The 13,576-nt window shown below is 38.9% G+C and overlaps 1 protein-coding gene across 3 annotated transcripts in view; it reads right to left on the bottom strand.

Moving 5' to 3' along the window:
* Positions 1–13,576, bottom strand: part of LOC145230748 (intermembrane lipid transfer protein VPS13D-like) — a 51,991-nt gene that overhangs the window by 32,200 nt on the left and 6,215 nt on the right. The window contains exons 16-42 of one of the 3 annotated variants that reach the window (XM_080096269.1): positions 13,297–13,430; positions 12,874–13,009; positions 11,061–11,407; positions 9,934–10,128; positions 9,256–9,465; positions 9,011–9,138; positions 8,534–8,676; positions 7,387–8,466; positions 7,167–7,309; positions 6,979–7,075; positions 6,431–6,653; positions 6,006–6,158; positions 5,574–5,723; positions 4,933–5,240; positions 4,694–4,779; positions 4,504–4,620; positions 4,314–4,447; positions 3,622–3,857; positions 2,769–3,010; positions 2,517–2,641; positions 2,304–2,449; positions 1,975–2,101; positions 1,519–1,660; positions 1,064–1,217; positions 623–792; positions 289–398; positions 133–232 (exon numbers count right to left, since the gene is read on the bottom strand). In XM_080096269.1, coding sequence (XP_079952395.1) covers positions 133–232; positions 289–398; positions 623–792; positions 1,064–1,217; positions 1,519–1,660; positions 1,975–2,101; positions 2,304–2,449; positions 2,517–2,641; positions 2,769–3,010; positions 3,622–3,857; positions 4,314–4,447; positions 4,504–4,620; positions 4,694–4,779; positions 4,933–5,240; positions 5,574–5,723; positions 6,006–6,158; positions 6,431–6,653; positions 6,979–7,075; positions 7,167–7,309; positions 7,387–8,466; positions 8,534–8,676; positions 9,011–9,138; positions 9,256–9,465; positions 9,934–10,128; positions 11,061–11,407; positions 12,874–13,009; positions 13,297–13,430 — 5,336 coding nt within the window. The remainder of the gene's footprint in view (positions 1–132; positions 233–288; positions 399–622; positions 793–1,063; positions 1,218–1,518; positions 1,661–1,974; positions 2,102–2,303; positions 2,450–2,516; positions 2,642–2,768; positions 3,011–3,621; positions 3,858–4,313; positions 4,448–4,503; positions 4,621–4,693; positions 4,780–4,932; positions 5,241–5,573; positions 5,724–6,005; positions 6,159–6,430; positions 6,654–6,978; positions 7,076–7,166; positions 7,310–7,386; positions 8,467–8,533; positions 8,677–9,010; positions 9,139–9,255; positions 9,466–9,933; positions 10,129–11,060; positions 11,408–12,873; positions 13,010–13,296; positions 13,431–13,576) is intronic. The other 2 variants (XM_080096271.1, XM_080096270.1) reach the window with 2 other exon arrangements.

The following is a 13,576-nucleotide window of genomic DNA, read 5'->3' as shown; positions in this document are numbered from 1 at the left end:
TGAAAAAAGGTGTAAATATTACAACTATGGGTTAGTTAGTTAGTTAGTCAGTCAGTGTCTTCACCGCTTTTAGAAACTATAAAAAAGAATGAGAGCTTCCATTATAAAGGAAAAGTAATACTGATTGCAGACCTGAAGTTCAAGTTGTACTTTATCTTTTAACAAGGGTCTGCTGTTGCATTGAACGGTGTATGTAGGAAACACCAGGTGTGACGAATCTTCCATTATTTTGCTGTGATGTATCAAAGTGTGAGATAAAATTCTAATACGAATAATTTGAAGGTTTACCTCTGCGAATTTTTCTTTGAAAAGGAGGCAGTGTATAAATCCATATCCACCAGGTTCACATGTATTACGTCGAGAATACAACGACGAGCTGATTTGGGCGTTGAGGCAAGCTTTTAAAAACACAAATTGAACATAAAACATACAAAAAGCATATATTAGCCTAAGAAGGAAGTGTTCTTTTCACATTTTTGCTCAAAAAACTGCAAACAAATACCCTTTTCATGCTGGCCTTAGTATATACATCTCCAATATTTACTTAAATGTTGTTGATATTTTTTGATAATGTGATAATCATGAAAGCACTTTGGAAAAAACGGTCCCTGCGAGAACATACGTTGGACATTTGGTCGAAACTTCTATTGCCCATGGGTTCACTAGTTTGTGGTGAGTCTGGAGAAAGTGGAACATTCATGTCCATGTAGTTTTGTTGAGACTCGATGTTTTGGAAGTAAAGTGTTCCAGGGTCACCATTGTACAAAAACTCGTTTCTCACGTTGATGTTTCCTGCATTAACCGCAAATAAATTTAACTTAAGATGGATCCAAAAACCTAGAACAGGCGTTCTCGAATAGCAGCTTAATAGTGGGTAAATTGAGTTCATGTACGTTTGGTTTGCTTTTTTTACAGTTGTATTTTTGGTCCCTTTTATGACTAAGCTGGTTTCGAACGCAAATGATGGTAGCCGCTGTAGTGTCCAGACTATGCCTTTTAGCAGATTGTTGATAGAAAAGGAAAGATGATTTGTTGCAAAATATCGTTTTCACACGATTTTTACCGAGGTTTGCCACCAAAAGTCGATCAGCGTGACTACTTTCAGGAATCAGAATAATAGCAGCTCCAGTTTCGATATCCAGCTTGACACGAGCTTGTCGACATGAACTGGATCGAATGCTTTGACCTACTGAAGCAGCTCGCATTCGACCGAGCACCTAGAAACATATGAAAAGTTTCAGTATACTGTTTGTCCAGTTTTTCCTAATTTGTGAATAGGTATGCTTGTACCTGTGCACAGAAAATAGACTACCTTGCTTATCTAAGTATAAGAAGTTTTAAAGTCCGGTTTTTAACCTTAATGGCTAAATAAAGTTGAAAATCTCGGGAACCGTGTGATGTTTTATTACACAACTGCAGCAAAACAATTTTTCGTGCAGTTATTTATGTGGTCTCTAGTATGAAAGGCACCTTTTAACTGCTAGGGCTGAATCGCCACTCGCACGTTACAATGCTCACCTCTTGTAGTTGTTGGAAGTGCTGACCATATGCGACCACTTCATTCTGAAAGCGTTGCGTGTGCACGTAACGAATTGAAGCCATACGAAGTCGAATGCTGATGTCGAACTCACGAACCAACTTGTGATCGTATTCATCGTATCTTCATAAATCAACATTAATATTTTTGTGTAGATTGGGCAAGGCTTGTACCATTTACGCTGTGTGAGTTGTCATTGGTACAATTTAACCCTATGTTTCCATGACTACCTACTTTGAACAACACCTAAATACGATGTCATTACTTTTGTTCCTGGTAACCTTATTAAAAGTACTGTACTTTGCGTGGGTAACGTTAGGGAAACAGAAAACACTAAATAAAAGATTTTTTATGCAAAATCTCCTCATATTGACCTCCTAACCCTATCGTTAAGAACTTTTAGTCAGTGAAACGATGAGACACTACTCAGTACTCACTTCATAATATTAAAGTCAAGAGCTCTATCACCAGTGAACATGAAACGGTCCCGATATTTGGATCCATTAGGACTCATATCTGACACAGCTAAACCACCAAGCTGTCCTTGAAGATTTAAAGTGCCATCTGTAAAGCAAGAAAAAGTTCTGAACAAACTTTGACAAATGTTTAAGTGGAAGCACTACATCTGTAATTCATGGTGACCATCACAAATTTCGGAAATGTCATTCAAGATTTAACAAGCTGTCTTTCCAAATGTAACAAAATTATCGCAAAAAGTTATATTTATAAAACACATTTGTAGTGGAATCGGTCACAGCATTTTTACCTCGGAGTCGAACATGCGATTGGAGTCCAGTAATATCAGCTTTGAGAAGTTCATATTCTTGTTTGTTGAAAATCAATGTAAACCTTTTCACAGTGAAATCGATATCTGAGTTAACATGTTCGTCAGGTTGGTTTTCGTAGAAAGATCTGTTACGTGGGCGTACGTGTCAATGTACTGTACTACCAAATATTTGCTAACAAATATCACATTTACCTTATATCAAGTCTTTTGTCCCACGAAAAAGTTTCTTCTGTTTCCGGATCCAGTTGGTAAGTTTTCTTGGGAGAAGTTCCGATGCCAAAGAAGTCAAGCAGCACAACCCAAGTTTGCAAGTTAATCTAAACCAAAGGCGAATTAGCATCAATTACTCTGTGTAATTTATCCACATAAAGTTATTTTCCGATTTTTGTGTGTATAAATGTATCTGTGAATTTACGAATCTAGTAGTTCACCCCAAAGCCTCACCTTACAATCCAGCGCATTAAAATCCACATCAACGCGTCTATTCACTCTGTTGTACACTTTTTTGTAAGCAGCACTTTTACCATCGACCAGAAACACACGAATGTGAACAAGGGTATTCCCCTCCTCCACTAGCTGAGGAGAGCTAGGAGGAGTGGGAGGATTCTCCTCTCTCTCCCGGTTATCGGAAATAGAGGTTCGACTCGTTTTGTGTTGTTTCCGTTCGGTCGTTGATCCAAATGCTCCTACGTATTTGACAAAAACTTACCAAAAACAAAAACAAAAAACGCAAGTTGAATGGTAAACCTAAACCTTACGTCAATTCCTGGATAATGGAATTTGACAAACATAGTTGATTGCTGATTACTTTTCTGCATTAAAATTTTTTATTGGATTAGTTTATGATTTTTGTATGTTGTTCATACGGATTTAATTTAGTAACGTTAACTTTTACACGCATTGAAATAAAAGCGATTCATTTGAAAACGGGTTCGATAAAAAGTTTTCACTTTTAACAAAAGCGGTAGAGCTACGAAGATCATAATTAACAATAACCCCACATTACTCCGAGTCGATAGTAAGAGCAAAGAGGTGGATTGTTAATTTAGCGGCAAAAGTGTGGGGTGAAGTTGGGAAGTAAGATTTTCACAATTTTACGCTAGGAACTAAGTTTTGAAGTTACTTTCATTGATTTTGAAATAATAATACCCATCCTCAAAAATAACCGTAACCGTCAGCGTTTTTGGGTGATATACCGTTTCAAATAGGTGTCCGTGCTCGTTGCGCTGCCTATCGAAATCTCGCTAAACGTGCGACTAAAGTAAGGATTTTCCAACAAAAGTTTGAACAAACAAACCTGACGAGAGACCAAATGTTTCGTAAGGACGAAATAATCCTCCCCGTGCAGTGGCAGGTTGGGATTTCGCAAACTGATGTTTCTGTGAGGTCGGAAATGACGTAGATACACTAGCTCCAGGGGATATGGTGACGTCAGTAAATGCTGGACATGACGTGGACAAATACTCAGTCTTAAGTTGAGCACTTTCCCTTCTTCTTTCGTCACAACCAGGTGTATAAGAAACCACTATATGTCTGGTTAACAAAAAAACCACAAACGTTACTGTACGGATTTTAAGCCTCCAATTCAGGCGTCGGCAACCTTTTTTGCAATGGGGACCATTTTCGAAACTAAAATTTTATCGCGGACCGGTCTTAAAAAAACTACAAATTTTTAGCAATAAAAACACAAAAATTAGTTTATCATCCCCGGATGCACGGGCAAAATGTTATGTGGCATTTAACCTGAAAAATTATACGGCCCGGTAACAAACTCCTCGCGGACCGGTACCGTGTCGCGGACCGACGGTTGCCGACCGCTGCTCTGAATAAAAAAAAACATTTAATGCCAATCGTTTCTTTACAATTTATGTTTATGTTCGCATGCAGAAAGCGTTGGGAGATACTTTGTTAGCAATCCACATATCCTTATGTATTAAAAGCACCTCTGTATCGTTTGACAAAAAACAACAAATTAAAAACGAGCAAAACCTGTCAGGTGACGTTTCAGATTGCAGAAGGTCTTCGATGTCCAGTGAGCCCAGTGAGAGGTCAAGCGCTGTACCAAAGCGATTCTCTTTCTCATAAGAACCAGTAAAGCGTTGGAGAGTTACTTTGACGATTCCCTGTCAAGCAAAACCGTGTTTAATTTGACTGTTGTAATCTAACGTCATTCCCTTACCTGTTCCCCCTCACTCAAGTCACCGCTGAGTTGAAAGATAAGTGAGGGTACACTCAAACTTGCACTTATCGGAGTATATTTTCTTGTCTGTTGTGACGTCACACTTTGGGAGGTTGGCTGCAATAAAAAATTGTGAAACTTACATAGCCTTCTTTTCCACATTATACAACAATATTTTCTAGTATTTTACCAGAGGTTGGGTTGGTTCAATTTCTAGACCTGGTGCTTCAAACAGGACCATACTTCGATTGCTTTGTGGAGTTGATTGGGATGTAGCTAAATAGAAATATATAAGCTATATGAAGCTCTACGTGAAAGTACAAAAATATCATTAAAGGACCGCAAAAACTAGGAAAGTAATAAACACAATTTGCTTAAATTTACAAATACAAATAATAAAGCCATATTCCAAGAAAATCTGTTACTGACTTGATAACGTTGCTCTTCTTTCTGCTTGCTTTCCTTTTTTACCTGGAACCTCCGCCAAAATGGGGGCAGAATTGGAATGTTTAGGCATTTTGGGTGGAGTGCCATCCCTGTCAGAGGCAACACTACAGACCTCATCAATTTGGTCGATGTCACCTCCGTACGCCACATTGTCCATGGTCTTCAACACTTGTTCGTAAGCACACTTTGACAACGTCACGGTAAGAGCTGACGAGGTACGAACGTCAACACACATTCGTTTGTCCGAAATCGCGCCAACACAAGATGAGAAATTGTCACAACATTCCGACCTGCGGAATTGTTTGCTTTAAACGACTCAGCACTCCATAATTTAACATCCGTGCATATTAAAAACGTCCTTGGTAATGGCAAGAAACATAATACTGAAATATTTTATCTTTGACTGTATCATGTTGTTTCGCTCAGCACCTCAAACTAGCATCAAGCCAAAACCAGAAAACTTAAGTTACAAAAAATAGATAGATCAACATGCTTAGCCGTAAAACCATATATGTGTGGATCCTAACACGACGAGCAAGTATTGTAGTATATCGAATACAGGATGGATTTATATTTCGACTTTAGTAGTTGATATTTTTTGACCAAATCGGTGGACTTCTTACGTTTGTAGGGAAGAATAGGACGGTGTTTCGCAGCAACTCCTTGAATCGAGAATATTCTTTGGGTTAGGAATGAATGGTCTCTTTATTACTGATAATTGCAGTGACGTCTTGTGGAGAATTTGTGAGTCTTCTGCTTGTATTTGCCGGTCACTGAAATAATAATTGAACTGATTTAGGTTCGAAACACTGACTGCGTTAATAACCTAGGTGAAACATGTTGGCGTGTGTTTTTTGTAGGTTTAAGGCGAAAAGTGTTTCCAAAAAGGCACAAAGCTAATGGTCGGTGAATCGTGAAGTTTAATTGCCACGTACATTCATTTTAGCACATCCCGAAAACAACATTTCATGAAAGCAAAACGGCTTTTAACACTGCAATCGTAAACGCTGACTTGTGTCAAACCACACCTGCAGCCACAATGTTCATTCGCCTACCTTTCCTGTTTCAGTTTGGCGATGCTTGGTCCACTCGAACTTAAAGTGCCGTTCGAGTTTTGCTTGGCAGCCAGTTCTTCATTTTTCTGCCTGTGACTTCGTAAATCCATGTCGACTACATCAATGTTGAGCACATCCAACGCATCTAATCCACTACACAAAAAGGTTTATAAGCTTCGCTGGTTTAACTACATTGTGTGAAACAAATTTTACTATATATGTGTACTATTGCTATCAGCTGGCATAAACCACTATTATTTACAAAAATGTTGGCACGCGAAGTCATAACCACATGAAAACAACAATTAAATTGGCAGGGGTTGCTTAAAAGGTTGCCGACTCCTGGTATATGTACAAACCCAGGTTAAACTAAATTTTTATCAATGAGAATTAGGTTCCAAAAGAAAACCAAAAGTCCTTTTCACCTGTCGTATTCGTGATGGTTGCGAACCGTAATCTGTCCAAGGTTGGCAATAAGAAGTTCGAAACTTCCCGGAAACTTGGGCAAAGCAACAATGGGTGATTGCATTTGTACTTGTAACCTTAAGTGATTGCTGTTGGATTCAATTGCTGTAAGCTTCACGGGTGATCGTTGAATATCTTGCTTCTCGCAGGAATCATCATCAACAACCTCATCGTCATCATCATCTGTCCAATGCAAAACAGCATAAAAAAGATTTGCAAACGTGTAAATTTATTAAAATTACATAATTTAGAAAATTTCTGTCAGTTAAGATTGAAAGTTGACCACTGAAAGAACATACTAAAGTTTATAGAGCTCATCTGCCAAATGCAATTTTATTCCGAAGTCTCGACGTCCTATACAGGTCGTCTTCATCAGGGTAAATAACACTGAATGCAACTAGTACAGTGCACGATAAACAAAGGAAAAAAGAATGGAACGCAAGCACGTCACATACTAAAGGTTTGGACTAACCGTAAAACGCCTCGGAAAAGGCCAAATAACATGTACCTTCAAAATGTTCGTCGACGGCGACGCTGCGAGCCAACATTGCCATGCTGTAGTCTGAAACCTTGTCCACAATACTGCGTGCCATATCTTTGTATGCCTAAACAAAAACAAGAATGCAATCATCATGTTTACTTCACGATAAGTTGCATTTCTGAAACTAAAACGTATTTATCTTTATTATTTTTTACCTGACGAGTATCTGACGTCATGTGTGCACGGGTGACGTCACCGGTTTCATCAATCAGGGCCAGAATTTCAGCCACAAGTCTTGGAGAATGAATGTAACAAGCTGAGGCGACTTTGACAGCAACTCGGGCCTCACTCTTAAAACCTACAGTGAAACGTCAAATCATGACTAAATCACTGAAAATTAAGTTAGAAAACAATTATCACGTATAAAAGACCAACCAGCTGTTCTCGATGCTTGTTTGTTTTCGTCGTCCATAGAAAACATCAAATCGCATAAATCGCTCTCCGATGCCATCATGCGGTCATCTTGCTGAATCGCAAAGTTGGCCACCATAGGTTCAGAAGCAATTTTTTTCGCTTTGCGCAAACTATCTTGTTCATTGCCTGCCGATTCCGTCAGCAGTGGCCCGTGCATGACTTCGAATTCAATAGCTTTGGACGCCGCGCAGTGGTCAAACTGAGCGGAATTCAGACTCGATAAAAGTTCAGCGTTGGTTTTTCCGTCATCCGAAGTAGTTCCTAAACTTAGGATTTCCGTACACTGGTTGGCTGTCGATAAATCTTGCAGATGGAGGCCAGCAACAGAGCCGCAAACGTCCAGGTTCACTTTCAAGTTCTTGTGACTGAACTGTTCTGTTCGCGAGTTGAGTTCAGCGATGACGTGGGCCCCGTGCATGGTCAGTGTCGCCACCTTGTGGCCAACAGTGCGGTCGGGCAACTGGATGTGACGTAACAAAAGTAAGTTGAGTTTTTTGAAATCAATCGTCACGTGACTTTCGATGGGTTCTTCGGCTTCAGACTCTGAGTTCAAACGTGTGTGCGCAGGGGTTGGCTTCAAGCCTTTCTCACTCTTAGTAGGTTGTGTTTCGTTTGTAAACTGCTTTCTCGGCGCTTTTTTGCTTCCAACATCGGGCTTCAGCTTATGCACAAAATCTAATAATGTTATCCAGCTGTCAACATTAAAAACTACGTCCAAGTTACTGAAGTACGCGTTGACACGGTTGCACGGTTTTTGTTCATCTGAATCACCATCAGAGTCAAATTCAGGCGAACCGGGTTTTAGGCTCTTAAATTCCAGCTTGATAAGATGTTCGGATATTTGGGTCGTCTCGTTATTCCCTTTGCCCTCATCGGATACGAGAAACTCTTCTGTTGCAAATGGGTCGTAGTTGGTTGCAAACTGCTTTAGGTTCTCGGCGACAGTGGCAAGGACGTTGCTGGTTGGAACTTCCAGGGATGGACTCGGGAGCGGTTTTGCTTCGTGCGCAGCGCTCAAGTTTTGAGCCATATTGGATGGATCTGTGAATGTAGTAAGTATGTTATAGGCGGGCTACTGTACGGAACCCATGTGGAATCTAACTCTTACATGTTTGGGATGAAGAGAATGGAGAAGCTGCTCCTGAATCCAACATATTTCCACTTCCCACATCCATAAAAACATTGCGGTGTGACGCAAGCAGAAGTTCATAATCATGTCCTAGTTGCTGCATGACGTCAACCAACAGAAGACTTGAAACATAGAGCAAAACTTATTTATTTAACGATTAAATGAAAATGCTATTTTGGTCCAAAGTAACAGCAACGCACTATAATATAGCAAAAGCATGTTTAGCATTCAGACTTTAAAACCCAATAACATTTTTAATGTAAGCTGCAGACAATTCACACTGCTTCGACCTATAAGCTCTCATCAACGGAGCTACATGGTGAAAAGACATAGGCCATATTGGCTTGCGCAGCCTTATAGGTTAAAACATTCAGCATTGTCTGCGGCTTACTTATATATTGGCTTGATGTTTTTTTATTGTGAAGGTACGCTTGATATAAATTTCAAATATCTTACCTGTAAATAGACAGTGAAGTACATGTATCGTAAGGACGTAACACAAGCTTGGTTTGGATGCGACTGACTTCAAGCACAGACAGAATTTGGTTTCCAGTATTTTCACCTTGTTCAAGCACCACCGATATCTACAAGCGACACATAAGCGTCAAACAACAACAATGTTTTGCCATTTATATTTAAACCAATATTATACAAACAACCAAAAAAACTAAATCATTAAACATTCTACTACTAGTTATTACCTGGTTGATAATAAAATCGCATGCAAGCTGCTTCGAATGAGATTTCTCCAGGTTTATCGCCATATCGCTATTCAGTTTTGGTGTTGAGTTATTGACAGAAAGGAACGATGTGGTTGGGCGAGAAAATGGAGATTTAAGATCGGTTTTGGGAAAAGTCGGATTTCCACTCTTCTTCCCAAATTGGTTAATGCATTTCATTACACAATGCACCTAGCAAGAAATATTTAGAGTTATTTGGGTAATTTTCATGGTTGTCACACTTGAAATGGATTTGACCAAGTACTTCGTAACAAGAATCGGTGTTTAGGAACAGTCGTAGTTTTTATTAGCTTAAGTATTGGAAATGAGAACATAAGTTTATTTCTACAGATAAAAAAGCCTAATTTTTATAATTGTAAAAAACTAAGTTTGCAAAAAAAACATTCCAACAGAATTTAAACATGTACGTAAAAAATAAACGTAAGCACAGAAGCAGTGACATTTAGTGAAGCACTAAACTCGCCGTAAAAGGTTCAGGCCAAATTAAAAAAAACATCGCCACACGGAATATATTCTCTTGAAATGTTTCGTTCAAAACTCCGGTGCATCACCAGCGACAATTATAACACCACGCACGCTCTTGTAGAGCAACAAAATACAACATACGAAAAGGCTAATGCAATAAATTCCCAGACTTACCTTAGAATGACTGACATGTAGTGTCAGGTGAGGTAAGTTTCCTGTAACAACGAGTGCAGGAAATAGAGGATCGTAAGTTGGCACCAAACGTTTCTCAACAACTAAATCGACACTGAAGCGTTCAACGAGATGATGTGAACTTTTTCCTCCGCATCGGATCGAATCTAAACGTGAAGCATCAGGCGCCACTGCAACCTGCCAGAAAAAGTAAAAAAAGTAATATTTTGGTTTGAGGTTTTTTGGGGCGGTTTTGGACAAGTCAACGTTATTGAAAGAAAACCGAAAAAAATCGATCCACCAGAAAACTACTTTGCACTCCGAAAAACGTCGCAGGAAATAATCTAAATAGGTTTATGAAATTGATTGCAAATCATCTAAACCAGGGGTCGGCAACCCCTGGCACGCGTGGTTTTTCATGGCACGCCAACCGATTTCCGTTTTTATGGTGAAGTAACAATTTAACCAGTTACACAGCTTGTTTTCAGTTTTTATCATGTCATTGTCTTAAAATTCAGCCCTATGTGCACAAAACACTCTAGTTTCTCTTTATTATTGATATCTGCTGGCACGCACCACTATTATTTAGAAAAAACGTTGGCACGCGAGGTCATTGACACATGGAAATAACAAGTAAATTGGCACGCCTCACCTAAAAGGTTGCCGACCCCTGATCTAAACCATCCTAGTGTATTTGGAAAAACAAGTAAATTTATTTATTTCCCTTTCATATTTCATAAGGTTTTTGCCCAGCGAAAAAAAATAATAAATAAAAAGATATGTGAGATAATAACAATGGACCAAGTCAAGTCAAAACCCGAGTACTCGGCACTTTTGCAAAACTTACCTCTGCATTAAATTGACTTATCCATGCCCTTCTAACATACAAAACCAGTGTTCGAAAGGGTATCCAAGAACAAAAACAGTTTTTTTAAATGCGTTAGAGGTTAGATGGTGGCTTCGCAGGCCTCGCTGGAAAAGCTATAAAACTAGCGTGGAACTGGGAATGTTTGTGACGTCACAATGAGTGTTCGACCGAGCACCGAGCATTAACGTGACATGTTAGGTGTTCGAACAAACTAAACATTTCCAGTTTTGACCCATGCCTATAAGATAAGAATGGTACATACCTGCAGATCGGACACATTCAAGTGATATCTTTCATACATCTTCTCGCGCAACATTTGCTCGCTCAACTGCTTGGGATTAATATCCACAGCGGTGTCATCGCATAGTGATTCACCACCGTCAGGGGCAGTAGAGGTTTCCCTTTCGTCCACAGTTTGTTCAAGTTCGGTGGTTACGGAAGCGGACGGGGGATTTAAGTCCAATTCTGAGGGAGGAGTATTTGGTGGTGTGACGAAAGTGTCAAAATCTTCATTGTCGTCGTCATCATTTTCCTCCTGACTTCCACCTGATTGTTCGGATGGACTTTCATCCATTGCGTCAGTGGTTTTTTTGCGTGATCTACCAGCTTCTAATGGGAAAGCAATGATAATTTTTTGCCTTGGTCAAAGTGGGGCAAAGTGTTTTTGGTGTTAATTGCCCTACATTTTTTTAATATCCAGAAACGTTATAAGTTTAAGCAAACATTAATCGTTTGCCCCATTGTTTTAACTGGGATACTGAACAAAACAATAATAATGAACAAAAATAACGAGACAAAAGTTTTGAAAAAAGGCTGCTAGAATAGCAAAACGCAACCAAAACTAGAAGGGTGGCTTAGCACATATTGCCCTTGCATATACACTATAACCTATTTTAAAACATTGATATATATCCTACGCTTATTTTATATTGGTTCCCATACCATCTACTGTCTTTTATAACCTTAGTTGTTTCTGCAAGCAAAAACTCATGGGTCCCCACACATGCAAAGTTGTAGATAATGCATTTCAAGAGATAACCATGTGAACGTTTAGTGTTGTAAGGTAAACGCAGAGATCGGCACTGGGCTTAAATAATAATACTATGTAGAGTACAAACTATATAAATTTAGATTCACCCCAGATTTTGTTTGAAGTATGTCCTATTTAACGTTCCATTTCAAAGAAACGATGGAGTAAGTAGTGACATAATGGGGTAAAACAAAAAATAAATAGCAAATTCTACAAGCTGTCCGGTTTTCATTCAATTCGAACATTGTGAAAAGGGTCACCTATATTTTAGGAATTAGTTGGTTAAGTTGTGGTGCTACAGGGCAAAACATAACATTTGAGGACTTAGTATGTTTAATAAACTTTACAAAATTTCATATAATTAGGACGTTTTTTAAAAGTTCATTTATTTTAGGGGGCTAGTTGAGTAAATGTTGGGGCAGAAATCTTTCGTTTGTGGTGTCCAGTAACATACAAATACGTTTTACACTTTGGGGGCTTGTGGGGTAAATGTTAGGGCTACAGGGTTGAACACAACAATCGACAACTATAAATGGCATACTCTACAAGCTATCCAAATTTCAGCCAATTCTGACACTGTTTACAAACTCACCCATTTTAGGGGGCTAGCGGGGTAAATACTAGGGTTATTTGGACAAACAAAGTGGGATGCACATCTACATAACTTTATCTACCATCTGTATAAGTTTCAGCCACATCCATCAAACATTTGATAGAAAAACGAGTCGGACAAACTTTGGGAAGAAAAATACCCATTTTAGGGGGCTAGCGGGGTAAGTACTGGGGTTATCAACAAAAACAAAGTGGGATGCACATCTACATAACTATATCTACCATCTGTGTAAATTTCATCCAAATCCATCAAGCATTTGATGGAAAGACGAGTCGGACAAACTTTGGGGGGGGGAAAAAGAAGAAAAAAAAAGAAAAAACAAACAAACAATTTGAGTAAAATCAATATGTGTCCCCTTCAGGGAAGGAGACCCATAAACATGATTCCAATGGGCACATGGTTTTTAACGTAAATACTAAAACAAGTGCAAACCTCCTGCATGGTTGTCAAAAGTCATGTGACCGAGGTTCAAAACCAATATATTGCTGTGGAGTTTCGAACAATCATCTGGTATAAGAATTTCTGGGGCAAAAATGTCCAGTGATATTGCCCAGCGCTTTTGGCTTACCTAAAAATACAGTTACTGTTAAAAAGAAACAGTAAGCAGGGCATTATGTACTTTTTTACTACAAATGGTAACAGGGTTATAATGGAGCAAACGAAAAGGGTTTGAAAATTTTGAAAAATCAGAACTATAAAACGTCGATTCGGCATATCAAGCGTAATAAAATAACATAATTTAATCTGCGACCAACTCCAACTAAAGGCGGCTTATTTTACTATATTTTTACCAATTATATGTCTGCGGGAATGTAGCATGTATCAAACGCTATAACTAACTGTAGTGGTACTGACCTTGGCTTTTGACTTTCCATCGATTATTCGTTTGACCGATCGCCGAATTTCACCTTGTGTTCGTTTCATCCAGCCATCGTACTTGTCACGTGCCGCTGTCGACAACACTTCACTGTCCAGTTCGTATGCGGTACCTTGTAATAAGAAATGCTTTCCTTACAGAACGTTCCACAGCATTTAAGTTCGTTTTTTTTCGAACATTGAATGTACTCACAAATTCCAATGCAAAGGTTATAAATTGGATTTATTTTACGAGCATTATTTGAATTGATTGGTAGGT

Source organism: Phallusia mammillata, chromosome 5, assembly GCF_965637545.1.
Source record: "Phallusia mammillata chromosome 5, kaPhaMamm4.hap1.1, whole genome shotgun sequence".
Lineage (NCBI taxonomy): Eukaryota > Metazoa > Chordata > Ascidiacea > Phlebobranchia > Ascidiidae > Phallusia > Phallusia mammillata.
The sequence above is the reverse complement of the archived record's forward strand: the minus strand, read 5'-3'. Positions and strand labels throughout refer to the sequence as shown.